We start from the raw sequence: 25,898 nt of genomic DNA, 5'->3' as shown, positions 1-25,898 counted from the left end.
GTGACTGCATTTGGAGTAAGAAACTTTAAAGGGGAGATTAAGTTACATGAGGTCATAGGGGTAAACCCTACTTCAGTATGAGTCCTTTTAAGAGGGGACAGACCCACACAGAAGGAAGGCCGCGTGAAGACACGGGGAGAAGATGGCCGTCTACAAGCCAAAGAGAGAAGCCTCAGGAGAAACAGCTCATCCACCTCCGAGACCTCAAGCTCCTAGCCTCTAGAAGTGTGAGGTCCTGCTCCAGTCCCTACCTCACCCCCTCCTGTGGTCCTTTGTTCTGGTGGCCTTGGGACACTGATACAGAGACTAGGAGTGTCAGCTTCAGTGGGGTGCTAGGTTGTAGAGGGCAGGGTCTGGAGAGACTCAGCCCAGCCAGGCCTGTCTTCAGCAAGAGGTGGGTACAGGGCTTCCCTGGTGGCTCAGTGGTAAAGAATTTTCCTGCTAATGCAGGAGACACAGGTTCGAGCCTTGACCTGGGAAGATCCCACATATCGAAGAGTAAACCTGTGGGCCACAACTCTTGAGCCTGTGCTGTAGAGCCTGGGAACTGCAACTACTGAAGGCCTTGCACCCTAGATATGGCCCCCCACTCCGCAGCAAAAGAAGCCACCGCAGTGAGAAACTCAGGCACTGAAACTAGAGAGAAGCCCGCAGGGCAACATAGGACCAGCACAGCTAATAAATAAATCCATTAATTAACTAAAAAAAAAAGAAGTGGGTAGAAGCTCCAGAAGGTGGGGCTGGGGGGTGCTTTAAGGCCATTGTTGGTGTTCAGTAGCTAGGTTGTGTGCAACTCTTTTCGACCCCACGGACTGCAGCATGCCAGGCCTCCCTGTCCCTCACTATCTCCCGGAGTTTGCCCAATTTCATGTCCATTGAATCGGTGATGCTACCCAACCACCTCTTCCTGTGTCACCCTCTTCTCCTTCTGCCTTCAATCTTTCCCAGCATCAGGGTCTTTTCCAGTGAGTCAGCTCTTTGCCTTAGGTGGCCAAAGTATTGGAGAGGGAAGTAAGATTGGAGCTTCAGCTTCAGTATCAGTCCTTCCAATGAATATTCATGCTTGATTTCCTTTAGGATGGACTGGTTTGATCTCCTTGCTGTCCAAGGGACTCTCAAGAGTCTTCTCCAGCACCGCAGTTCCAAAGCATCGATTCTTCAACCAGCAGCCTTCTTTATGGTCCAACTCTCACGTCCGTACATGACTGCACTGAAGCCCTAATGCTGGGAGCTGATGTTTCTTCCCCTTTCAAGGACAGCTGGGGACCTTCAGAAAGTCGGGAAGGCTGGTGGTTGCCTGTTCCCAGACCAGGGCCCTCTCCCTCCTCACCTTCTGCGGGTCCTCTTCTCTCCTTGTTGTGGTAGCTGGCCTTGTGGGTCTCCACGAGGCTTCTCAAGGTCAGTGGCCTCCTTTCCTCCGCTGTCTTCTCCCCTCCTGTTCCCGGGCTCCATCGGACCCTTGTCTTTCCTCCCACTTGCTTTAAACCCTTCCTCTCTTTTCCAGGTTTTGTCTTCCTTCTCGACTTGCCTTCTTTCTTGTTCTTCAGCTTTTCCTTTTTAACTCATTGTTTTTTTCCTTTTGGGCTGAGGTATACAGGATTCTACTCCCCCAACCAGGGATTTAACCCGTGCCCCTGCGGTGTGCTAAGTCACTCACTCATGTCTGACTCGTTGTGACCCCATGGACAGTAGTCCCCCAGCCTCCTCTGTCCACGGGATTCTCCAGGCAAGAATACTGGAGTGGGTTTCCATGCCCTCCTCTAGGGGATCTTCCCGGCCCAGGTATAGAACCAGCATCTCTTAAGTCTCCTGCATTGGCAGGCGGGTTCTTAACCACTAGCACCACCTAGGAAGCCCGTTGGCAGTGGACACAGCTCTCTACGACCTGGCTAGGTGCACCTGAAGAGCTAACCACACCCTGTCTGTCCCACCCATGAGAATGAGCACAGTAACGATGCCACCGCAGCAGGTTGTATTCAGGTAACACACCTGAGTGTCAGGCTGCGAATTCATACCAGAGTCCTATGCAACTCTTCTTGGGGACCCACAATCAGAGTCAAGGCTCGGAGCTGAGGGCAGAGCCTGCTGAGTCCCCTACGCTCTAACTGGAGTTTTCAAGGAGCTGCCAGGGCAGAGACCAGACTCCCCCGGGTCAGGAACTAAGAAGCAGCTGGAACTCACCCACATGCTGCCTTCTCGCCTCCTCCAAACCAACTCTGACCTTGGCCCCCTCTCCATCACCCCTGTGGCTTTATCTACTGTTGAGGCGATCCGAGCGTGGGTTGGAAAAGAATTTCCAGACACAGAGTACAGCAGAAAAGAGTTTATTAAGAACAAAGAGCAGAGATAAAGTGGGCACTGTGAGCGTGGGGGACCGACAGCTCCTGACAGGCCAGGGAGAGTTGACCGCGTTCGTTGGTCAGTAGCCAATTTTTATAGCCTCAAGACAAAGGAAATTCCCGCTGGAAGGCTGGCGTTAGATGACCGGTTGGGGCGCTATAGGGCATTTACTGGGTTGGCATCTTTGCCTAATTGGGAGTCAGGAAGCTTGTTGGTGATGATGGGGGGTTGGGGGCAACAGTTACAAAGGGGCTCAGTCAGCGTCAGCGGTGGCCTTGGTTCTGGGCCCCGCTTCTGAGGCCTTGGTGCGAGGCCTCGCACCGGTGGCCTGGGGGCAGGGCCTCAACATCTACCACTTATGTGCCCACAGCCACCTGAAACTCAGAACGAAAAGCTGGCTGGATCATCTTCTTTCTGGGTGCTTGCCTCCTGTCCTCTCGTCCTCATCAATGATTTTAGCCATGGGAGGATGGATGAGCCATCTTCACTTCCTGCCCCATGGACTCTCCTGATACCCTTGGCCTCTAGGTACAAGGGACTCAGCACCCCGGCACCCTTGCCAATGACAGACAGGAGGCTTCAGATAAACATTCCCATCTCCAGTCCTCCGGGTGGTGGGGGACCACTTGGAGGTGGGGGACTGGAATGCTTCTCACAAAGTCCAGGTGGAATCAACCCTCTTGCCCACGGCATCAACCTCAATGACATGCTTTTCCTCCTTCCCCATCCCTCTCTCCCTAGTCCTTACCCTGCTCCCTGGGACCACCTCCAAAATAAAGTCTCAGACCTATACCCAAGCCTAGTCTCAGACTCTGTTCTCATAGATACCGTAGCAGTTTTCAGGAGCTAGCTGCTCTAATGAAGTAAGACTGGATGGCTTAAAAACAGAAATTTATTCTGACACAGTTTGGGGGTTGGAAGTCTGGGATCAAAGTGTTGGCAGGGCTGGTTCTTTCTGAGGCTGAGGGAAGGATGTGTTCCAGGCCTCTCTCCTCGGTTGGTAGACGGCCACCTTCTCCCTGTGTCTGTTCTTATCATTTCCCCTCTCTGTCTCGGGCCCAAATTTCCCACCAGTCAAATTGGATTAGGGTCCAGGCTAATGATATCATTTACACTTGATTATCTCTGTAAAGACTCAATCTCCAAACAAAGTCATACTCTGAAGCCCTGGAGGTCGAGACTTCAACTTGTGCATTCAGGGAGGTGAGGAGGGTGGGGCTGGTTCTGGAAACACAATTCCATCCGTAACAGAAACTGAAGCTAAGACAGAGTTGTGGACACGGGTCTCAGAAGCAGATCCGTAGGGTGGGACATGGAAACAGGTCCCCCACAGTCAGACCTCTGTGATAATTCCTGACTGTGCGGTGCCCTGGGACGGGCGGCAGAGATAAAGCACTGGATACAAGACGGTGGCCCTGAATGTGGACTTGGCTCAGTGTGAAAGCTCGAACAAAGAATTGGCAGACCCAGGTCAGCCCACTCTCAACTTGGGCCTTCTAGGTTTTTTCTATTTTAAATATTTTATTTATTCGGCTGCATCAGGTCTTGGTTGCAGCCCATGGGCTTTGTTGCGGAACCTGGACTTCTCTAGCTGTGGTTCTCGGGCTCAGTAGTTGCCCTGCAGCATATGGGATTCTTAGTTCCAAGATCAGGTATTTAACCCTCATCCCCAGCACTGGAAGGTAGATTCTTAATCACTGGACTGCCAGGGAAGTCCCTCTTCTAGATGTTGTTTTGGAGAGTATAGTTATTTTTCATAGATGTATGTGTGTGGTGTGTGCGCCAAGTCCCTTCGGTAGTGTCTGACTTTGCAACCCGTGAACTGTAGCCCACCAGGCTCCTCTGTCCATGGGATTCTCCAGGCAAGAATACTGGAGTGGGTTGCCATTTCTTTCTCCAGGGGATCTTCCCAACCCAGGGATCGAACCCACTTCTCTTATGTCACCTGCATTTACCCCTAGCACCACCTGGGAAGCTCCTCGTGTATGTAAATGAATCATATTTTTTTGCATTTTATTTATTAGTGTTTAAAAGGCCCCTGACGTCTGGCAGCCATGGGACATATCCTGCGGGCCGTGGGGCCCAACATTTAGTCGTTAAGAGAGGCAGAGCTGCAAAGGAGACTGAACAAACGGCCTCACGGGCCTCTTATGCTGAGGGCCAACAGGAAGGAATCAGAACCCGAAGCCCTGGGATGAAAACATTAGGGATAAAGGATCTAAGAACCTTGCCCACCAGAATCCCCTGACTCCTCTGGCTGGCATTGTTAGCCTATGGACCACCTGGTGCCCATGTGAGGGCCACACCTGAGGCAGATATCCCTCAAGGTCACTCTTTTCCTTCTCAATTCACCTTCATCTCCCCTCCTCATCCCAGCATTGTCCAGAGACAGCTCACTCCTTCCCAGGAGGAAATGCCTTATCCTCCTGAAGAACTGTAAGGCCCACTGACACACAGGAGTGGGAGTACTGAGACCACATGTGGGGCTGCATGTGAGGGTCTGAGACTTAGAGGGGAAAATTAACCAGACAGGGAGAATGTACAGGTACGAGAGCACCTCCAGATCTCAAGATTAACAAGCCAATGCGGATGCCTGGCGCTGGCCCAGTGTATTGCCAAGATGGATCTGGGGCGGGGATGGGTCTGAGAGGTCTGGAGGGCTCACCCCAGGGGTGCAGCTCTTCCCTCGGCATGGCTGTGACGCCATCGCAAGCAAAGATCAGGTGTCCAAAAGCTTTTTTTCTAAAATCATCTTTAATGTTTTAATAATTTTTTTTGCCTCATTTACCAGATAAATCATCTAAATAAATAGATGCTATACAGTCTCTTACCAACATCAGTAGAAAAATAAAACCACGCTCTGCATCTGCTCCAGCTCTCCCCGCACACGCTCACTCAGAAAAGGCATGTGCTTGGAATTGACTCGTGCCCCCCAACCCCTCCCAAATACATTCATTTAGTCTGAACAAAGCTCGACGCTCATTCTGTGCAAAGGAAGCGTTCTTGTGCTGAGCCCTGGAGGCCCGGCGGGCCAGTTATAAAGCAAAGGCAAAAACCACCGGACCATCGAAGCGCCCTCTCCCGGGGCAGGAGCCAAGGAGGAAGCTGGCGACGGGACCACCATCCTGAGAGCAGAGGTGGTCCTGGAGTGGCCTGCGGCATCAGCAGGGGGGTGGCCGTGCCAGGGGCAGAGAACATGCCCTTTGCCCCACCCCACAGCAAAACAAAAGTACCAACCGGTCTCTACATTCAAAACAGGTGGGCCTGGGGGAAGGAAAGGCAGGTGGTCCAACTTTTTCAATGCCCCCTCCCCAAGTGAGTACTGGCCTTCTGGGGTGGCTATGGGGTGGGGAGGAAGGTCGTGCCCAGCTTTTCCCCTCACCCCAAGCCCCACTGGGATGCTCCGGGCTGGAGAAGGCCTGAAGGCCACTTCCAACCCCTCGCAAAGGTCTCCGTCCTGTGTCCTGGGTGGGTAGGTCCTAAGAGCTTTGGCTGCCAGGGTTCAGCCCTCCAGACAGCAGGGCACCCTGCAGGCCGTGAAGGGTTGAGAGTCAAGCAGTGTTCCACCGCAGCAGCCACCTCGTCCCACAAAAGAGCACCCCCCCAAACCAGCACATGATGCAAACAGCTCTTCAAAGTGAGGGCGGAGGAGGCCACCTGTCCCCAGGGATGGGGTGGGTGTGACTTCTATTGGAAGCTGCCAGTCAAGTTCAAAGCCAGGGCCAGCATCTTTCTATCACAGCGAGGCCCCTGCCACCACCCTCCCCTCTGCCAGGAGCCCCTGACCTGGGACATCGGTCCACTCTGGCTGCCCATCCCCTCCCCAGGGCTCCAGGCAGGAGGGTTCCCCACAGCCCCTCGGTTCCCCGGTCCACCCCCACATACTCCTCTAGACACAAACCCCTAGGCTGGGGGTCAATCAAGTCACGCGGTGGGGGGTGGTGCCATCCCCCAGTGGAAGCACTGAATTGGCCCTGGACAACAAAGGACTGAGGAGGAAGAGGGGACCCACACGCAGCGATCTGGAATTTGGCCAGCAAGGCATCCCAAAGAAAAATGGGGTTGCAGGGTGTCTTTGGTTTGGGAACTTGGGAAGAAGGGGTCTGGGGAAGAACTGCCCTATTGGAGGAGCCTCAGCAGGATTCTGCCTACTTCCTGAGGACAAAGCAGAGCATGGAGCTGGCCCTGGGGCAGGGAGCGGGGGTCGGGACCCAGTGCCTGGCCTGAGATGGGGACAGGGGAGGGAGCCAGTCTTGTGCTTGCTCCCCTGGTGCCCACCCCCAACCTGGCTTCTCCCCTACAGGGCCAGGGTAGGGAAGAGGTCACTCCTCACTACGGGGAGAAGCCACTAGTCCACAGGACGCCTCTGTGCAAACTAGAAACAGAGCGCCCCCTCTTCTGGCAGACACAGGCCCTACCAGGGCGGGGGCAGGGGGCGGGGCTTGGACACAGCCTGACCCGCCCTCCGCTACAGCCCGATCACAGGAAGACATGACAGAGGTCCCCCCAGGGGGAAACAAGGTTAGTCCCAGCTGCAGCGTTGAGGGTGGATGCAGAGAAGACCCACAACAGGAGGAGGAAGGGTGTCAGGAGTCAAGGGCTGCCCTGAGAAGGTGGTGGGACGCTCTCTCCCTCCCTGACCACCCACACCCACGTCTGGTTGGCTGAGTTGGGGCGGGGGGGGGGGGGGCAGAAAAAGAGGGGAGGGGAAGAGCTGGAAAGTCACCTGAGTCAGAGAGAACAGGGGCCCCGGCGGGGAGAGGGCGCGCAGGAGAGGAATGGAACCCAAGTGCCTCAGAGCTTGCGCTGATGCAGGGCACACATGCACACACTTGCACGCCTATGACTGCGCTGATGCAGGGCATACACACACACACTTGCACACCCGTGACTGCGCTGGTGCAGGGCACACCTGTGACTGGCCAGGTGAAACCTCAAGAGGGCATCCCACACCTGGAGCACTGGAGGCCATCTGGCCGCCCAGCCCCAGCCGACCCCTGCCCTCCAGTGAGGGCGCCAGCACGCTGATTGGACAGGTCCTGTCAGGTGAAGCGCTGGGGGTTGCCTATGGCAAGCTCTTTTATGCTGTGATTCACCCCACCCCCTCCACCCCCCATTCACCTGGTCAGGGCTTCTATACAGGAAGTTTCCAAGACCTGCTGCACACGGCTACGGACATGTGCGTGCAGTCACGAGGGCACGAAGGACAGTGCACACACCTGTGAGGCCAGGTGCGCATGTGACCGGTTTTCACAGGCCAGGTGGGGTGGGGTGGGCTGGGGAGTAGCTCTCAGCGAAGGGGTTTATTAGCTGGCAACCACCCCACCCGGGGAAGGGAGAGACCTTTCTGGGTTGTGCCCAGCTATCTCCAACCCTTCCCGGCTGCCCCTAAGCTCTCAGACCCCGTCGCTTTTGCTCAAAGCCAGTCTCCATCTCCCTCGAAGAGCTGGAGTGCAAAGTTAAAAGGAAAGACCCCTCCCCAAACACACACACAGAAGGGAAAAGGGGTAACCAACCAGAAAGGCGGGGGCAAGGTGCTCGGGGGGAGGTTTCAGGTCTTCCCGTCCTCCTTTAGTCCCGGGGCCGGTTGCTATCTCTCCGGAGAAGAAGCAGGCCAGAGGCGTCCGGGGGAGGCTGGCCCTGTCCCCGTCCTACCCTGGAGACGGCGTCCCAAGTGACAGAGCAGTGCCAGGCCTGCCCAGGCCCCGCCCCGCCCCAGCTCTGTAAACGTCTGTCTGTCCGTCCGCGCAGAGAAAGGGGCGGGTGGGCGGGACAGTGTTGGGAGCATCACCCCTTCTCCTGGTCAATGTTTTCGTTGTTGTTTTTTTTTTTAAATAAAATAATTATCCCGCCCTAACCCCCTCATTTCCGGAAGTCCCCACCCCGAGCCCCAGAAAACAGTTTAAGAAGAGTTAAAAATGGCGGATCAGAACTTCCCGCTGCGGTCTCGGAAGAAGCCCTCGGCGGCCTGGGCCTCGCGGAAGGTGACGGTGATGGAGTTGGCGGTGATGTCGGTCACTGTCACTTCACTTGAGGGGAGCGTGGGTGTCCAAGAAGGGGGCCCCTCGCCCAGGTCTGCCTCTGCTGCAGCCGTGGAACAGACGGATAGACAGACAGACAGACAGACGGGGCGGGGGGGGGGGGGGGCAGCGTTGGCAACAAGGTGGGGAAAGTGGGCATGGAGGGCCGCGTGTGAACCCCCCTTCCGGCCCTCTCACCCCCAACACCAGGTCTTCCTCTGAGTCTCCAGCCAGGTCAGAGCCTAGTTCGAGGCTGGCCACATGGGGAGAGGTCACGACATTTATCTTCCCTGGCTGGACACGCGCTACTTCCGAGTGGCACCACGGAAAGAACTCTGGGCTAGGTGCCAGGGTTCCCCGCAGGCTGAGGGGACCCTCTCTGGGCCCTGACAACTCGAGGGGCCTTGCCAGCTCTGAGGGTCCCTGGGTCTGCGCCGGGGGCCGGGCTGCCTTACCCTCCTCTTCGGGGGGTTGCTCGGCAGGCTCCCACTCGCTGGCCGCCTGCAGGACGTCCTGGGCCGGTGACTCCTGCAGGAAGAGCTCCCGTCGATGGCTGTGACTCTCCAGGTTGGGCCCGCGGGGCGGGAACTTCTTGCGTGAGAGCCGCAGGTACTTGTGGGCCTTGCGGGGCTTGCGGAGCGGGAAGGGCAGGGTGGGCACCAAGGGGCCCTTGTCCGCCAGCTCGGGCGCCCCCGCCTTGACCACCCCCTCGGGGCTCCCGCTGCCGAGTGGGCGCGTCAGGGAGAAGCAGAGCTTCTCCTTGCCCTTGGCCTTGTGGGAGCTCCGCAGGTCCATGCTGTACAGCCGCTGCGGGGGCAAGCCAGGGCACGGCGGGTCAGCCCCGCCCTCCCGCCTGCTGCCGCGCCTTGGCGCATGCCGTCCCTCCCGCCCGGGGTCCCTTCCCCAACTTCCGGGGCTCAGAACCAGCCTGCACCCCACCCAGCACCCCAGCCCCTGGGCCAGGTCCTGCTCGGCCTTCATCTTGGCCCCCGAGGCACGGCCTCAGGGCCACGGGGCCAGGGCTGCAGGGCACTTTCCTTCGGTCCACGGCAGAGCAGCAGACAAGAGGTACAGATGGAAAACTGGCCGACAGAAAACACACCAGGATTTCTGCGGCCGATAAATTAAGGAGCTATTCATCATAGGAAAGGAAACTTTGCTTCTAACAGGCCCCCAAAGCTGAAACGGTCAGCTGCCAGGGAGATGGTGGGAGGCACAGGGCTCTGAAGTTTCTTGGAGAAAGTTAACACAGCGCTGGGGTGCACTGCGCAGCCCAACTATAGGGACGGTGCACTGCTGGCAGGCCGCAGATGCCCCTTGGTTCCCCCAGGGCCCTCCTCAGCTCTGAGCTGCAGCGAGGGTGGGGTGGGAGGGGTTCCTGAATGGGTCCAGACCCCTGTCGATGTCCTGCCTCATTCATGTTGAAAGGGGCTGGAGGGCACGTGCTTCCATCATTCAAAGGCTGAAGTTTTAAAATTTGTGCACTTGTCTTACTGACTCCTAGGGGAAATTTATACAAATCCAAGAAAGATCTTCGGTGCTAAGATGTTGAGGGCCTGGGCCATTCTGGGACAGGAGCTCCTCTGCTGTCACCAGAGGCCAAGAGTTCCCAGAAGAGAGTGAGGCCCACAGATGGGACCTGCGTGTCAAACATCTCAAGCTGGGGACAGAGGTCATCACAGGTGCAAGTGCCATGCTCTACTCCCACCTGCTAATCCCCATCACTTGGCATGGGCATGGGTTGTCATGTGGGAAGAGGGCTTAACTGGGAGGAGACTGTGAAGCTATGGCAATGCCTCAGCACTGCACAGCTTATCCCATAGGCAGCTTTATCAGAAACTACCTTCAACCTGGCTCACAGGCCGAGGAAACTCTCGTATAGTTCTGTTCTTCTCTACCTCACCATGAGAGAATTTTTTTTTTTTTTTTCATGAGAGAATTATAGTTACTAATGGGTCTGGGAGCACCAGGAGTCAGATCTGGGTTTTAGTCCAGCTGTGTGACTTGGTACTGGCCTCCCTGAGCCTCAGTTTCTTCCATCAATGAAATGAAGAAATTATAGCAGCCAGCCTCCAAGATGGTCCCAAATATCTGCCTCTGGGAATTCATACCTGTGTGGAGTCCCCTCTGTACTGAATACTGCAGTGTGGGACTTCTGAGGCTAAGTCACTAAGGACACGGTGCTTTGTCCTTGCTCTCTGTTTACCCAACCCTAGGGGAGGCTAGTGGCCCTACTATGAGGCCAGCCAGCAGCCCTATGGAGAGGCCCAGCACTGAGGAACCAGGCCTCCTGTCAACATCCAGCACTGATGCACCAGGCACATGGGTAGCCATGTTAGGAGCAGATCCTCCAGCCCCGATCAAGCCTTCAGATGAGTGGATTTCCAGCTGACATCAGCTTAGTAATCTGAGCCAGAATCACTAAGGAACCAGCTAAGGTACTCCCTGACTCCTGACTCACTGAGATGGTGTGGTGTTAAGCGTTTACTGCCTTCAGTTGCTCAGTTAAGGGTTACTTTGTCACACAGCAACAGATGACTGATGCACCCTCCCTGTGGGCCTGGCATGCAGATAAACTGTGTTCATTTGTGAGGAGCACGGAGCGCAGAGCTCAGCATGGAGATGTCTGACATGCTATCCCTTTCTCAGGACCCAATCAACACCAAAACCCAGGGATCACACCCACTGCAGGAAGGGAGACCCATCTAATCTGGCAAAAGCCTCATGTGATCTACAATTTAGAGTGGACAGGAGGCTGGACATGGCTCACACTGCACATGGACCAAGAAGCCTTATGTTTGGCTTTAAAGTCCCAGGTGGGCCTTATTAAATTAAGGACAGCAGGTATTGTTATCATCCGCATTTTGTAGAAGAGTAAACTCGAGCTCAGAGACGTGCCTTCAATCACGGAACTACATCAGTCTAGCCCACATCCTCTTTTCAGTGCAAACCAGCGAAGGGTAGCAGCGTGCCCTCAAGACCTCAAGCAGAGGGTTTCTTCTCACTCAAAATGACACGTTTCTAAGACATTCCAAGGCTATGATTCCAAAATTCTATGAATCTCCTTAGATTCTAACATTCCAAACTCCCCTTGTTTCCTCAACTCTCAAGTTTATCCTCCTAAGGTTCTCAAATACTACAACTTTGTATTTTGGGGACTCTGAGCATCAATTTATTTACAAGATTCTAAGCTTTCAAAATTCTAGGATCCCATGAGCCATACATCCACCCTCCCTCCCTCCACCGGCTCTCCCACCCATGCTGTCTTCCCCTGGGTACCAGCCCCAATTCTGACTCTTCCCAACTCCTCCCACTGAAACTTACCCACTAAGTGCCCCACCCACCCCACCCTCCACAGTGCCCTGGATGGAGCCAGAGGAGGGTTAGTGGTTTAGCAGAACTAGCCGGGACAAAGGCACAGAGGGTAGGGGCGGGGGTGGGGTGGGCGGGCAGGAGCAAGGGGCCCTGAGGGATGGCACCAGAGCTGGCGGGGTTACCTGCAGCAGAAGCCGCTTGGGTTTCGGACCTCTCTTCCTATACCCCGACGCTCGGTCTCTCTCCTCCCTGGGGTGCAAAGCAGATGGCAGAAGAAAAGGAAACACTGGTGACATTTAAGGGTAAGTAAGGCGTCCGCTCCACCTGGCCCTCTGCTGTCTACGGGGGAGGGGGGCACCCACCACAGGCTACCACCCATCCTGGGGTCGGGCTCCTCCCGTTGCTCTCTTTAGGCCATGACAATGGGGCAAAGTGTTCAACTCCCAGGGCTCCCTCTTCTCAACTGACTAAAGGTGAGGGCACAGCCACCGGTCCCATCTGCTGAGGTGGGACTCAGGGGGCATCTCCAAAAACACGTGGGTCTTCATGGCCCCAAGGTCAGGCCAGACCTCTGCTCTCTATGCACTGGGAACAACCCCCAGAACATTTCCAGTTTCCACTCTTAGGAGACTTGTAGAGACACCTCTCAATCAAATTTGCCTTGAATGGGCCCAGGGGAGCTGAGGAGAATGGCGGACGAGTCCTTCTGCATGTGAGGCTCTGCCCAGAACTCCCCGCCAATTTGGCATCTGCACGAACCTGGTGGGGAAGACAGGCTCCCATTGCCTGTATCGTCTGGCTGGGGAAGGGGAGAAAAACTAGCTTGCATTCAGTCCCCAGCAGATGCCAGACTCTCTGCCGGATGCCCTCCTCACTTCACACACATGCAAGGCACAACCTGAGGACGCATACAAAGACACACACACCGCAACACGCCAGATGCCCCAGCCCTGTGCTGGAGCAGAGGGATGATTCAAAGTCACTGCGCTTGGCTTCACTCCACTCATGCTTTCTGAGGCCTTAGGCCAGTCTCTCAGTCTGAGCCCAGTTAAGCCAGTAGGTCCATGGCCCCTGTTTCCCTCCTCAAAGGAGTGGCTGCCACCCGCTTCCAGGCATCAGACTCCAGGGGCGCTGGGGGCGGAGCTGTCCCTCCCACCCTGTGGAGCTTCAGCAGGTCTGCCCTGGGGTCCCAGAACCAGGGTTTGAGAGAAGCACCAAGGGCATGCGATACCCAGACCAATCAGGCCTCTCCGATCCTGGAGAGTGAGAATCTAGTCTCAGAGCCCGGTGCTGGAGCCCAGGTCACCCCTACCTGAGCCAGGGGACACCCTGGCTGGCCACCCTCCCTCTCTGGGCCTCAGTTTCCTGGTCTGGAGCACGAGCTTCCCTTCTCAGCTGGGCCCTGGGGCTCCTGTGGGGAGTGAGAGGTCCCTGACGCTTCTCAAAGCAGGGCTGGGGGGGGGGGGTGCAGAGGTAGAAAGACTAAGATCATAGGAAGAGAGAGGGAAGAAAAAAGAGGAAGAGGAGAAGGAAATGGCGGCGGGGAGGAAAGGGCCTTGAGAGAAAAGAAGCTGATGATGTCTATTATATTTGTGTAAGTGTTGTTCATTATTACATTTATTACCGTGTCCTGGGCACTCTGTACAAGGCACTGTTCTCAATGCTGCGACCCTCACCCTATGAGGGAGGCAGTTTCTATCCTCATCTTATAGCTGAGGCACAGAGAGATTAAGTCACTTAACCGATGCCACAATTCTGACAACCTTCGCTACTGGTGAAGATGCTGAGCTCTGGGCACCAGGCCTGGCGAGGTCAAGCCTGGGAGCCCCGTCAGGGCCAGCGGGGGCAGGCCTGCAGCCTAGGCCACTGACCTGGCTTCCCACCTGTGGTGCCCAAGTTTCCGCCCTGTAACTGTGGGTGTGGGGGCAGCAGGAGGGCGAGGTGGGGGCTTCCACTCTGTCAGTCCTGACCTACCCAGGGACCAGTTTCTGTCAACCCCGGAACCCTCGGTCCTTCGGTGTCCAGGGCTGTGGGGATCGTGGCCCCAGCCAGGCCTCAGTGTCCCCTCGGCCCTCCCAGGACACAGGGACTCCCTGACCAGACTCCTTCTGAGTCCCTTAAAAACACTGCAAAGCAGGTGTTAGAATGCTCATCACCCCCCTTCCACTTCCTTCTCACCAAGACCCAGAGAGGAGGAGGAAGTCAAACCACACAGTGGGTCTGCAGGTCTCAGACAGTGGGTCTCATTTGTCCCTTAACTACTGACTTTTCTGACTCAAAGGAACATCCAAACCCTCTCTACCAGGACTCACAGGCAGAGTCTGAGCTGCGCCCCACCCCTTCAGCTGCCCATGCCCACTCCACAATGCTCCACCCCTGCCCAGCTCACACCAGTCCAGCCAGCCACGCTCAGAGCCCCACTCGCCTCCGTGCCGCTCCTCAGCCCAGGGTCTCTGCATCAGTGTGCTCTCTCCGTGGATGGTTTTCCGTAACATGCCTGCTGGGCTCCTTCCCTGCCTCACTCAGCTCAGGTCTCTGGACAAACGCCAGCACCCAACCACCGGCTGAAAGCAGTGGCCCCGCCCCGCCGCGCCCCGTCCGAACAGCAGCCACACGCCTGCATCTGCACCACCACTGGCCTACTCTCACTGCGGGCCTCCACGCTGGAACGTGAGCCCCGCGAGGGCAGGGACGCTTGCTGGTTTTGTGCCTCGCTGTGCCCCAGTCACTGAACAGTGCCCAGCACACAGGACAATCTCAATCAAGACTGGCTGGACAACGACAGTGCAAGCTAGGTGACCCCAGTTACCATGAGGAAAACACTCGCACGCCAGTGTCCACACTTCATGGCTCATGACGTGCTCTCACACACCTTTGCTCCCCACGAGAGCCCACGAGGTCAGCACTGTTCTCCCCATTTCACAGACAGGGAAGCTGAGGCTCAGAGAGGAAAAAGGCCCTGCCCAGCACCTCACGGCTGGGGAGTAGCCGAGCCAGGATGCTGATCCAGGCCCTTGACGCCTGCCCAATGGTCTTACCACAGTCCAGGACATTCCACAGGGTTCTCCCAGTGTCACAACCCTTTTGGATCAAGGTCCCACCAGCACTCGGGAAACAGAAAGAAGCTGTGGGACAGGAACACTGTGATTTTTAAAGGAAAGACCAGTGGGAACATTTCCTTTGAACCAGCAGCAGGAGACCTCCTGGGGGAGAAGCGATCAGAAGGGGGTGGGGAGGGCAGAGAAACAGCATCACTGGGAGTCAGGAGGCCCACCCCGATAAGCCCTAGTTGGACTGTCTCCCAGCCATGAGTCTCCTGGAAAAGTCCCTTAGCTCTTCAGAGCCTCGGTCTCCTCATCTGTCAAACGAGACCCTCATCCCTGTCTCAAGAGGTTACTAAAAGGAACCAAACAAAAATGACTTTATAAAATGGTCCTGCACTCTACAGGGGCGATGGGTCAGGGAGAGGCAGAAAGATTGGGCAGTCTGCTGGCAGGGAGGCCGGTAACACCAAGGCTCATCAGAAGGGAATGGCTAGATTATGCTCAAAAAGCCCTCCAACCAGGAGAAACGAGATTTTCAGCAAAAGCTCTCCATTAAAGGCGTGCCCACACGGCATCGGAGGAGCTGCCAATCGCTAACCCACCCTCAGAACTGCAGCAGAGCCCTGGCAGACACAGGAGCATGAGACTTGGGGGCAGCTTTGTCCACGGCCACCCAGCTAGGAGGGGCCAAGCAGGAGGGACTGCAACCCAGCTGTCCTGGCTCTAAAGTCACACTCCCCACACCCAGACCTTTCTTGAACTTCATCAGACTTGGTGAGAGGGTCTCTAGGGGAAATCTCTCTCTGGTCCATCGCTGGGCTTGACAGAGCAATACTGATACTGCCACCCCTCACATGCAAGGCATCTCTGTGCCCATTTTCACCTTCTTCATGGCAACTGAAACCCCTACCTTCTGGGAAAATCGGGGCACGTGTAGTTAGGGGTGGCCAACAATGGCCAAGAGACTGAGGCTTGGGGTGGTTAGCAGAGTGGCTGACATCACCCAGTAGCAGGAAATGGACAGGACCCTCGGCTGCCCTGGGACCTGGTACCCAGTACCTTTCCCCAGCTGCAGCTATCCCTGCCAGAACCCTGTCCCCGGGGCCCATGACCCTTGTTCAGAGTCAAGCCACCAACAGGGCCCCATGAAACCTCAGAGCCTGCCGTCCCCGCCCCAGCCCTGGGGCCAGCTGAGCCCCTTACTTCTCCTCGTAGGCCATGACCAGGCGGGGGTCCAGGATGTGTTCCTCCGGCTCCCACGTGCTGTACCTGGGGAGACAAACAAGCGGTCAGAGCTGTCCCGCCTCCAACCCTGCCTCGCATTCAAAGGCCACAGCCGCTGTGGGCAGGACTTGCCCCTTCCTGATCCAGCCTGTAATTGTCTCCTAATCCCATAAATTGTCCCTAGCCCACCAGACTAGGTTGGGGGCCTTCTGGGGGCTTCAACACCAGAACTCCCCTCATCCTGATCACGTCACCATAAAAATGACTTCGTCCAGCTCCCGACTAGATCCCCATGTTCACCTCAGGGTCGCAGAGTCGGACACGACTGAGCGACTAAACTGAAAGAGGGCAGGCCCATACATCCCTGGAGTCCCTTCCCATGAGAGGCAAGAGCACGTGGTGAAGAACAGGGGCTCCGGAGCCAGACTGCCGAAGTTTAAACCCCAGCTCTGCCCTGGCTGCGGCACAACTGTGAACAAGTGGCTCAATATCGCTGTGCTGATGTCCCCATCCATAGATGCTTTTGAACTGTGATGCTGGAGAAGACTCTTGAGAGTCCCTTGGACTGCAAGGAGATCCAACCAGTCCATCCTAAAGGAAACTGGTCCCGAATATTCATTAGAAGGACTGATGCTGAAGCTGAAACTCCAATACTTTGGCCACCTGATGTGATGAACTGACTCATTTGAAAAGACCCTGATACCGGGAAAGATTGAAGGCGGGAGGAGAAGAGGACAACAGAGGATGAGATGGTTGGATGGCATTATCGACTCCATGGACATGAGTTTGAGTAAACTCCAGGAGTTGGTAATGGACAGGGAGGCCAGGAGTGCTGCAGTCCATGCGGTCACAAAGAGTCGGACACGACTGAGCAACTGAACTGAACTGAAAGGTCTCTTGCGCTGACTAAATTCGTTCACGTGTTTAAGGTGGCCAGTGCACAGGAAGTGCTTTGTGCTTGTTACTGTTCCTAGCCCCCGACGCCCCAGCCCGTGTGGGTTCTGCCTGGCCCAGCTGCTCCCTCCCTCCTCAGCACACACCTGCATCATCAAGGCCAGCTCTGAAGGTCCCCTGTCACATAGCAGGAAGTCTGGTAAATGCCCAGAGACTGTCTGGTGCAGTGATCCTACAGCAGACTCCTAGGTCTTTCCACAAGGGACCTTCCACCACTCCCAGGCCAGACAGCATTCTAGACAGCCAGGACAGACCTGAGTAATTCCAGAGCTCAGCCATCCTTCTTCCTGCTGCATGATTATTTACCTAGTATCTGCTTTTAACTTAGCTTGCTATTTTATTTGAATAATTTTAAAAGCAAATTTTAAATAACTTCCAAAAGTGGGAGGGGGGGTGATTCATCATAAATAGATGCTAGTACATAAAAAATATAACTTGAAAACATTTATATATGTATATAATTATGCATACAAATGTGTATGGGCATGTTAAAAAAAAAAAACCACCCAAAGCAATAGGCTGTGATTCTGGCCAAGACTGCCCCCAGGAGTGCTGGACAAGAAGGGAGGTGAGTAGGTATTAGGGAGTATTAGAAGGCAGAGAGAGGCCGGGCCGTGCCCCTGCCATCTTCTAACCAGCCAAGCTAAAACCTTCATCTTCAACTGTCCTGATTACTGTGAAACCTAATAATAGTCCCACCTATATCTGAATGACAAGCTGCCCGACAACAGACCTTTCCTCCTTTCTTTCACTGACACTTCTGCACACTCACTCTGTGTAAGTCCCCGTGAACTCAGCTGTGAAGGTCTGCGCCCTGAGTGTGACACGCCCACCACCATCCCAGCTCCTGTCCTTTGCACTTGCTGTGCTCTCCTCCCGGGGGCCCTCTTCCTCCAGGGACCTCCTCACCCTTTAAGAGTAAGGGTCCTGCAGGTCCCTGACATCCTCTCCAAGCACAATGAACCCTCCCCTCAGCTGCTCTCCAGGGCCTTATTGCTGCCCTTGGCACCTGCCATACATATTGATGAATCAAGCTGGTGCCCTAGCTGGCAGGCTGTGACCTCTCCCCAGCTTGCCCAGCCCCCATGTGTTCCGGGAATGGCTGTAGAAGTCACTGCAGAGTGCTGCTCATTCTGAAGAACTGCAAAAGTGAAACTGATATTTTTTACATAGTTTGGTAAAGCCCAAACTGAAAGCAGTCAGCAGCTGGCAGAGACGTCAACCCTTCCTCCCCACAAAGGCTGAATTTCCTCAATTGTACCTAGTAAGAAAAGAGGGAGAATTTTGTGTTCCTCTGTCTGCCCTCCACCCCCCATATCCTCTAGCTGTGGAAGTCTCTTCAGTGCTCTAGTCTCCTCTGCCCTGCCCACTTTTTGGTGATGTAGCTGCTGTGTGGTTTCTGGCAAGTCCCTAACCTTCTCTGTACTTCAATTTCCTCATCTTAAGAATCACCATCACCACCGCCACCACCGTAATGGTTAGGTGCCAAAGCAGACAACCGCAGGGATTCATCCATCCCTTGTAACACTTTTATGAGGTAGGTTACAGACACTACAGAGGAAACTGGGGCAGAGAGGTGAAGCATCTTGCCAAGGTCACTGAACCAGTAAGTAGCCAGTCTGTGGTTGGAACTCAGCTGAATCTTGGCCACCCTCTCTCCCTTTGGGTCCTCACATGGCGACGTATCTGGCTACGCACTGAGCTGTGACATGTTTGGGAGAGGGGCACGGTCTGATTGACCACGTCTTCAGTGCCTGACCCGGGGCCTGGCACACAGCGGGGTGCAGAGAAAGGGTGAGACTTGGCAGCAGGAGGCCTGGCCCTGCTGAGGAAAGGCGGGATGGGGTCGCTGGACGGGCGCCTCACCCTCTCGGATACCCTCGCCCCTCCGAAAGAGGCGGTCATCAGCAGCCCTCCGCAGTGTGGGGAGCCAGAGGTCGTGGCGAGCGTAGATCACGCTGTGTGAACCGCCCGGGTTCAAACAGGACAGGAGTGCGCGGCCGTTGAGACTTGGTCTCCGCGCCGCCGGTTGGGCCGGAACGCAAGGAGACCGACAGGGGGCTCCACTCCGCCGCGCCGTGGGCCCCGCCCCCAGCGGCCGGGCAGCCGCGCGGGCACACGCACGCACGCGGGGGCGCGCGCGCCAGATTACCGGGCCGACCAATGAGGGGCAGGGCGGGGGCGGGGACTGCGCGCGCCGGCTCCGAGGTAAACACGGCCACGTGACCGCCACCCCGCCCCCGAGCCGGGGTAAACAGGCTCGCGGCCGCGCAGGTTGGGCCCTGCCGCGCAGACTCCCGCAGTGCCGGGGGCTGGACGCCCCATAGAGCCAGGCCACCCAGCACCCCTCCACTCCGATTTAGAGCCACCCAAATGAGAAGCAGTGTGCCGGGCTCCCGGAGAGACTGGCGGGGGCGGCGGTGAGCAAGTGACTCACTTGCTGGGGCCTCCAGTTCTTCATCTGTGAAGCAGAGCCACCAATAGTCCATGTCTTTTAGGGGGGATGTGACAATCAGATGTGTTAAGCCACATACAGCACTTGTGGTACACAATAAAATGTGGTACATAATAAAAGCAAACAAGCAGTAATTAAGTCAATATCGAAAGCCTCCAGAGCGCACACACACTTGCCAAGACCAATCTCAGGACTCTGCTGCCGCTACTCAGCAGGGTCTTGGAAGAGAAAGAAGGGCCTCCTCTGTGTCTGGCACTGCTATGAACCCTTCCTTGTCTCAGGCTACCTTCCATGGGGCTCCGTGAGGCTAGAGCCCCATTTTACAGCTGAGGAAATGGAAGTGCCTATAGTTCAAATCATGCCACCTTTATGATCTGGGGGAGGGCCTCCTCTGCTGAGGGTTTCTGTCTCTTCATCTGTCCACTGGGTTGCCATTAGGCAAATTACTTAAGTGGGCCAATGCCTGATTTTAATAGGGGCTTATTGATATCAGCCTGGTTATTGGTGTATCCTGATAAACTGATACTATCATTCCTAAAGCTCCATGGAGGCCATCCTCCCCACAAACGGGGTAGCATTTACAAATGGGTAAGAACAGAGGGAAAGAAAATGTTCCCAAAGAGGGGCAGCAGGGTCCCTGGCAGGCTGAGATAAGAGTAGGGTATCTGAGGGCCTCTGTGGGGCTGAGAGCATGTAGCTGATTATTAAGCCCCTCCACCCTGTGCCCCCAGGCCCTCCCTGTGCCATTTGCTGTTCTTTCCAGAACAAGCAGGATAGCTCCTCTACCCCATCTGCTGGGGAGGAAGGGCAGTTATTCCTCTCCTGTTGCACTGAGAAAACAGGCAAAGCACCCAAAAGCTCAACAGGGGCCTGGCAGAGTGAGTGCTGGTTTACATCGTGGTTTCTGTATTAATAGAACCTGCCCAGAATGGGGAGGGTGCTGGGAGCAGGAGAGTCTGACTCGCCCTCCCACCCAGGGTGGCATTGCACTAGCCAAGGCTCCCAGGCCTGCAGGGAGCAGCAGTCCAACTACTCCACTCCCCACCCTCTTTCTCAGCCTCTTCTTCAAACAAGGCACCCTGAGGAGGGGAGACTAAAGTGGGTGATAAAGAAGCCCTGGTTCTCTTCCTCCTTTCTGTGACTGAATCTGTTGTCCCCCAAGTGAAGTGGGGTGGCAGTGGTTGGCATAAAGTGGGTACCATGTTGGCATTTATATTACTGTAGTGACCTCTCCTCTCTGGGCTCTGGTTTCCTCATTTGAAACATGAGAGGACTGATCTAAATGAGGGCTAAAGCTACTTTAGATGGCAGTAGAATCCCCCCAGACCCCTCTCCTGGCTGGTGAGACCTAGGAGCCCAGCTGCGTAACTTACTATTAATAGCAAACATTTACTAAGTGCCTTGTCTGGGTTAAGCATGCACTAGGTACTCTGTATCTGTCATCTAATCCTCACATCACTGCTGTGTTGGAGGATTCATTCCAATTTGGAGATGAGGAAGCAGAGATTCTGCTCTGCTGGGGACCTGTCCAAGGGATCCCAGCTGTTTAGCTGTGAACAAGGACCAAAGTGTGAGGAAGTCAGATGCCTCAGGTCTTCTGGCCACACAGGACTCCCTGAATTCCTGTGGGGGGGTCACAAAAGGTAGTCATGAGGGCCCGTCTGGTGGTCTCATTATGTTAGGGAACAAGTGGGCCCCAGGGGCATGGGCATAGGCCAGCAGAACTATGTAGGGACCGCTCTTGAAATGCCAGGTCCTTCCCGTGACTGAAGCTCTGATGGGCAGACATACTAATTCAGGATAAATAAAAGTGGGGGAAAGAACTTGAAACAGACAAATACATCTGTTTAGAGAAGGCAATGTACACAGCAGGAAAAATAGCCAACAATGCCTCGAAGGCCAACAGGCTAGTGTTCACACTCCCATGCAATGTCTTCTGGTGCAGAAGCTAAGAGAGGAGTGAGTATCCAGGGAGTATGCCCACTTCCTTTTCTAGTTTTCCACCTCCTCTTACTGCCCCTTCACCCAGACTGGAAGCCCACCTCTCCTCTGCCTAGTGGAGGAGGGGATTATCCTTCCGTCTCAGGGTGTTTGGGAATGGGCAGCAGGAATGGATGAGTGCATTACCTGGCTGGCCAGCCACCAGCCCTAATCAACAGGATGCCTGCAGGCCATCTGGGACACACCCTAGAACTTTCACCCCACAAAGTGAAGAAGCCTGTGAGAGGAGAGCTGGGCCTGGACTACTGAATCCATTTTGCAGAGAGGGAAGCTGAGGCAGCATGGCTGTTTTCCTCTCCGCTGTGTCTCTCACCACTGTGTGTCCAAGACACTCCCAGGACCCAAACATCAGGTCACCCCCAACAGCAACACAGCAGAAAGCCCCTGGCACAGATAGCAGGGGCTCTGGAACCAGGGGGGATTCCAGGAGTCTATCTCTAGGAAGCCAGGAAGGGAGGTGGGGTGCCCACAGGCCAATGGGGAGGCCCCACGACCTGCCCATTCACTCCCCTCCCCCCAACAACTCCTGCTGGGAGGTGACTGGTTGGTGAGAAGGTTCCTGATTCGGCCTCAGCAGGAGAGGCGGGGCAACTGGGAGACGTCCTAGACCCAAGTTGGCCCGCCTCCCAAATGGGAGATGGAGGAGGCAAGGAAGAGGGGCTCACTTCAAGCCCCAACTCTGCCTCCCGTTGCTGTGTGACCTAAGGCAAGCTGCTTACCTTCTCTGAACCTCATCTTTAGAGATGAGAACCACAGCTGTCTCACAAGTCTGTAGGGGAACCTGCTCTGTAGACTGGAGAATGCTATCCAAAGGTGGCTCTGTCCCCAGCTCTATGGCACTGAAGACTCATGCCCCACTGGCTAAACTTGTCTTGCTCAATGCCACAAACTCCCACCTGGCACTGGTACATGCTGCAGCTTGAGGGCCCCTCCACCTTGCAGGTGGACATTTCTGAAGCCAAGATGCTGGGTCTTCACCGCTGAATGCCAGGAGAGGCCAGAAGCAGGGGAGCAGAGGCTCCAACCAGAAGATGGAGCACAACTCTGAAGAGAAGCTGGCACCCACCTTGACCCTCATATGCTCCAAATCCCTCAGCTGGCAGAGGGGAAACTGAGGCCTAGAGAAGAGGACGATTTAATCAAGGTCAGCTGGCCAATTACTAGAGCAGCTGGAGTGAAAAGTGAGGCAGGAGAGCGGGGAAAAGGCAGATGAAAGGATGTTCAGGTAGGCAGACAGACACACACACAAAGGAGCCTTACTTTGGGGGCCATCCTTTCCACTTGACCAAGTATTCAACTTTACCCTGGGGAGAAAGAGAGAAGGAGACAGTGAGATACACAGATGCCCCTAGGACCACTTGCAGGGCTGAAGGCCCAATCCCCTCTGCACACAGAAGTCCCCCAACACATATACACAAGACCCCCATCAACCAGAGATTCTCAATCTTTGGCTGCTCCATGTCCATCCCAGACCATCCTCCCTGCGAGAGCACAGGAGTGCACTGGGCCTTCCCTACACACCTCAGGGGTACCTGCGGTACAAGCTTGGAGCCCATGTCACGTGTGGGAACGTGCATGGCCAAAGATCCAGTGTCCAGTGTGCCAGAGCAAAGACCAGAATGCTCTTTTTTTAAATTAGAAGACTCTCCAAGTCCTAGAAATCTCCTCTTTGGGGAGTCCCCCAGGCCTCTAGCCCCATCAGCCCCATCCCTGTGAGACAGTGCCTCTGGCCCAGAGTGGACAGGCTAGTGACTCCAAGACTCTCAACTTACTCTCAAGTCAAAAGACCCTGGCAGGGCCCCAGAGAAGGCAGACAGTCCTCACCGTGAGAAAGGGTGCTTATCCCTCCCTCCAGGAGTGAGAAAATAAGAGCCAAGTTCCTCCCTTCCGCACAGGTGACAGGGGCCTTCCCAATCTGACAGGTGATACCCCTCCACACTAGAACTTTAAGACCAAGATAATGTCATCTCCTCAAAGAGGCCTGCCCTGGCCACCCTCCCTCCCACCTCATAGTTCTCTTTCTGTGTGGCACACAACCCCAGTGGAAAGCATCTGTTTACTTCCTCTTTTGCTGCCTGTCTCCTCTACCAGAATGCCAGCTCTGCAAAGGCTGGAGCTCCCTCCCCTGGCACTTAGACTGGTGCCTAGTATATAAGAGGTCCTCAGAATTTTGAATGAATGTGAAAGGAACAATGCTCCTCACTCTCTGGCACTACGGGCCCCATGTAGAAAGGGATAATTAATGTACGTGCTTAGGCTACACTGCATAGAAAGCACTGGGTTTTGAGGAACAAATTCAAATTGAGGAAACCCTAAGGGAAGGGAGGAGAAGGGGCAGCCCCGACATGAAGACAAAATTCAACCCCATTGGAGTTGGGGGAAGAAAAGAAAAGGTCATGGCCTACCTTAACCCCGTTACCTTTAGCCCAAGATACCAGGGCTGAGTTTTCTCCCTTTAAAGATGAGTCGGCAATGAGCCAACTTGAGGTCCTGCTCTGCACTCATCTCTTACTGTTTGACCTTGATCAGGTCGCTTCCCTAGCCCGGGCCTCAGTTTGTGCCTCCGTCAAATGGGAGGAGGTCAACTCCCGCCCCGCCGTTACAGCCTCCCTAGGGGCGACAGGGAGGAGATAAAAGGACAGTGGTTTTAAGTGTTGGGACAGGGAATTTCCCCAAAGCCTTCCAGTCCCAACTTCCAGCCTGGGGCCAGACTACTTTGCAAACCTGTGCACCGGAAATGGGCACGGCCAAAGTCCAGGCCCGAGGCGCGGGGACCGAACCCAGCAGAACAGATGCCTCCTTAAATCGCTGGGTGTACGTTTGGGAGGCGAAGGCAAAGGGGGAGGAGCTTTGAGGATGCCGAAGCGCCGTAGGCGGCTTCACTGAGCCGTCGGGCGGGGCTGGGAGTCGGGGAGGGGAAGACTGAGGGGGTGTGCACTGAAGTGGGGGAGAGACGCGGAGGTTGGGGTGTGGAGGCGATCGGAAAAGGTCGAAGTCCAGCAGTTAAACTTAAGAGGCGGGAGGAGGCTTTTCCAAAGCTCCGCCTCCAACTTCAAAGGACTTGGCACCAAGAGTACAGAGTCCTGAGTTCGAGACCCAGATCCGATGCGAACACACGAGGCAAGCCGTTTCTTCAACTTGGGCCTCAGTCTCCCCATATTTAATGAGAGGAGGGTGAGAACGGATAGCGTTTGGGGTCCCTCCAGTCCGATCCTAATCTCCAGCTCTGGCTGGCTCAGCTGCCCCCAGCATCCTGGGGCGACAACTTTTAATTCTACTCTCCCTACAAGGTGGCGGGGGAAACTGAGGCACGGGCTGGGGATACGGGCCCGGCAGCGCGGGGCTGCCTGGGTGCCCCCGCCCCCACTTTCTCCCTGGCCTCCAGGGTAGAGGGAACAGTACTGGGGACAGAAGGGGACCCCATAGGGGTCCTGGGAGCCGCCCCCCGGGCAGCCTCACCTTCCGCACGCGCTTCTTCCGGATGCTCTCTACGGCGAACACCTGCTCGCCGATGGCTGACAGCTCCATGCGGGGCGGCGGGCGAGCGGGCCCGGGGCCGGGCCGGGCCGGGGGCGGAGCTGCGGGGCCGCGGCTGCGGCGCGCGATGCTCGGGCCGGCGGGGTCCCCGTCACCCTCGCCCGGGCGCGCACGCGCACGCGCACGCGCGCACACCCCCTCGCGCTCCCTCACGCCGCCGACGTTCCATTTTTGAACCTGCGCAACGTTTTCCTCGGCGCGAGCGAGCCCGCGGGCGAGCGCGCCGGGCGGGGGCGAGGGCGGGGCGGGGCGGGGCGGAGCGGGGGCTCGGCTCTCGTCTAGCCGGCCACGCCCCTCCATGGCTCCGCCCCCGCTCGGGCCCGCCCCCTCTGGAGGTCCGCCCCCGGGCCTCGCGCGCGGCGTGTCTCTTTCCAAAGCTGGCGGCCCGCGGGACTTATTTGGCGCGGGCTCCGCTAGGCGAGGGTTGTTGGACGTGATGTTAATACCCAGGAGTGTTTTCTAAAGTCCTCCCGGTGACTCTGAGGGTCTGGAAACGGCCTGGCCCCGGTTGGGCATATGAGGGCCCGGGGGAGAGCGGGGAGGCCATTTGCCTCGCCTCTCACAAAGAATAGACGAGATCGCGGCGCAGACCCTCGGGCGTCAGGAGGGCGGGGACGGCCAAGGTTTCCCAACCTGTCAGGGCGTCTCAGTACCGCGGTCTCTCTGGATCCGGGCTCGGGAGCTGTGTGGTTTGCCAGTCTTGAGCAGGCGCCTCCGCGTCCATCCTTAACGTCTGTCTGTCCGTCCGGGCGGTTGTGCTGAGACGCCCGGTCCCCACGCGGCCGCTGCCTCAAGGGCCCCCGCTAGGCAATACTTGGCGGCAGGTATGGCCGCGGCGAATCTAAGGTGCGCAGCGGAACGGATTTTGACGCCACGCAGCCCCAAGTCCCCAGTCACACGCACTTGACACTCTGCACGTAGTAGGTGTTCGACTCTGTGGAATGAATGGATCTTGAGATCTCAAACAAATCCATTCATTATCCCCATCCACTCTAACACGGTTCTGTC

At 56.1% G+C, this 25,898-nt stretch overlaps 1 protein-coding gene across 3 annotated transcripts; it reads right to left on the bottom strand.

Moving 5' to 3' along the window:
• Positions 1–5,075: 5,075 nt before the first annotated feature.
• CBX7 (chromobox 7) lies at positions 5,076–25,084 on the bottom strand. 3 transcript variants are annotated; one of them, XM_027540752.1, is made up of 6 exons: positions 24,813–25,084; positions 22,614–22,657; positions 15,923–15,988; positions 11,858–11,924; positions 8,816–9,167; positions 5,076–8,424 (listed from the first exon to the last, which is right to left on the bottom strand). In XM_027540752.1, the coding sequence occupies exons 1-6, from the start codon at positions 24,879–24,881 to the stop codon at positions 8,267–8,269; spliced, it is 756 nt and encodes a 251-aa protein (XP_027396553.1). In that variant the 5' UTR covers positions 24,882–25,084; the 3' UTR covers positions 5,076–8,266. The 3 variants fall into 3 exon arrangements, with proteins under 3 accessions (XP_027396553.1, XP_027396551.1, XP_027396552.1); XM_027540750.1 differs by having other exon boundaries at positions 8,816–8,990; positions 24,813–25,082; XM_027540751.1 differs by having other exon boundaries at positions 8,816–8,888; positions 24,813–25,077.
• Positions 25,085–25,898: the final 814 nt, after the last annotated feature.

Source organism: Bos indicus x Bos taurus, chromosome 5 (genome assembly GCF_003369695.1).
Source record: "Bos indicus x Bos taurus breed Angus x Brahman F1 hybrid chromosome 5, Bos_hybrid_MaternalHap_v2.0, whole genome shotgun sequence".
Taxonomy (NCBI): domain Eukaryota; kingdom Metazoa; phylum Chordata; class Mammalia; order Artiodactyla; family Bovidae; genus Bos; species Bos indicus x Bos taurus.
Note: the sequence above shows the minus strand (reverse complement) of the source record. Positions and strands in the feature narration are given on the sequence as shown.

Excerpts from the sequence above, each read along its gene's own strand:
- CBX7 (XM_027540752.1), bottom strand. The coding sequence starts at position 24,881 with ATGGAGCTGTCAGCCATCGGCGAGCAGGTGTTCGCCGTAGAGAGCATC. Across the intron at positions 22,658-24,812 it reads GGAAGAAGCGCGTGCGGAAG|GGTAAAGTTGAATACTTGGT; the intron begins GTGAGGCTGCCC and ends CTTTCTCCCCAG. Across the intron at positions 8,425-8,815 it reads GCAACCCCCCGAAGAGGAGG|CAGAGGCAGACCTGGGCGAG; the intron begins GTAAGGCAGCCC and ends CCACGGCTGCAG.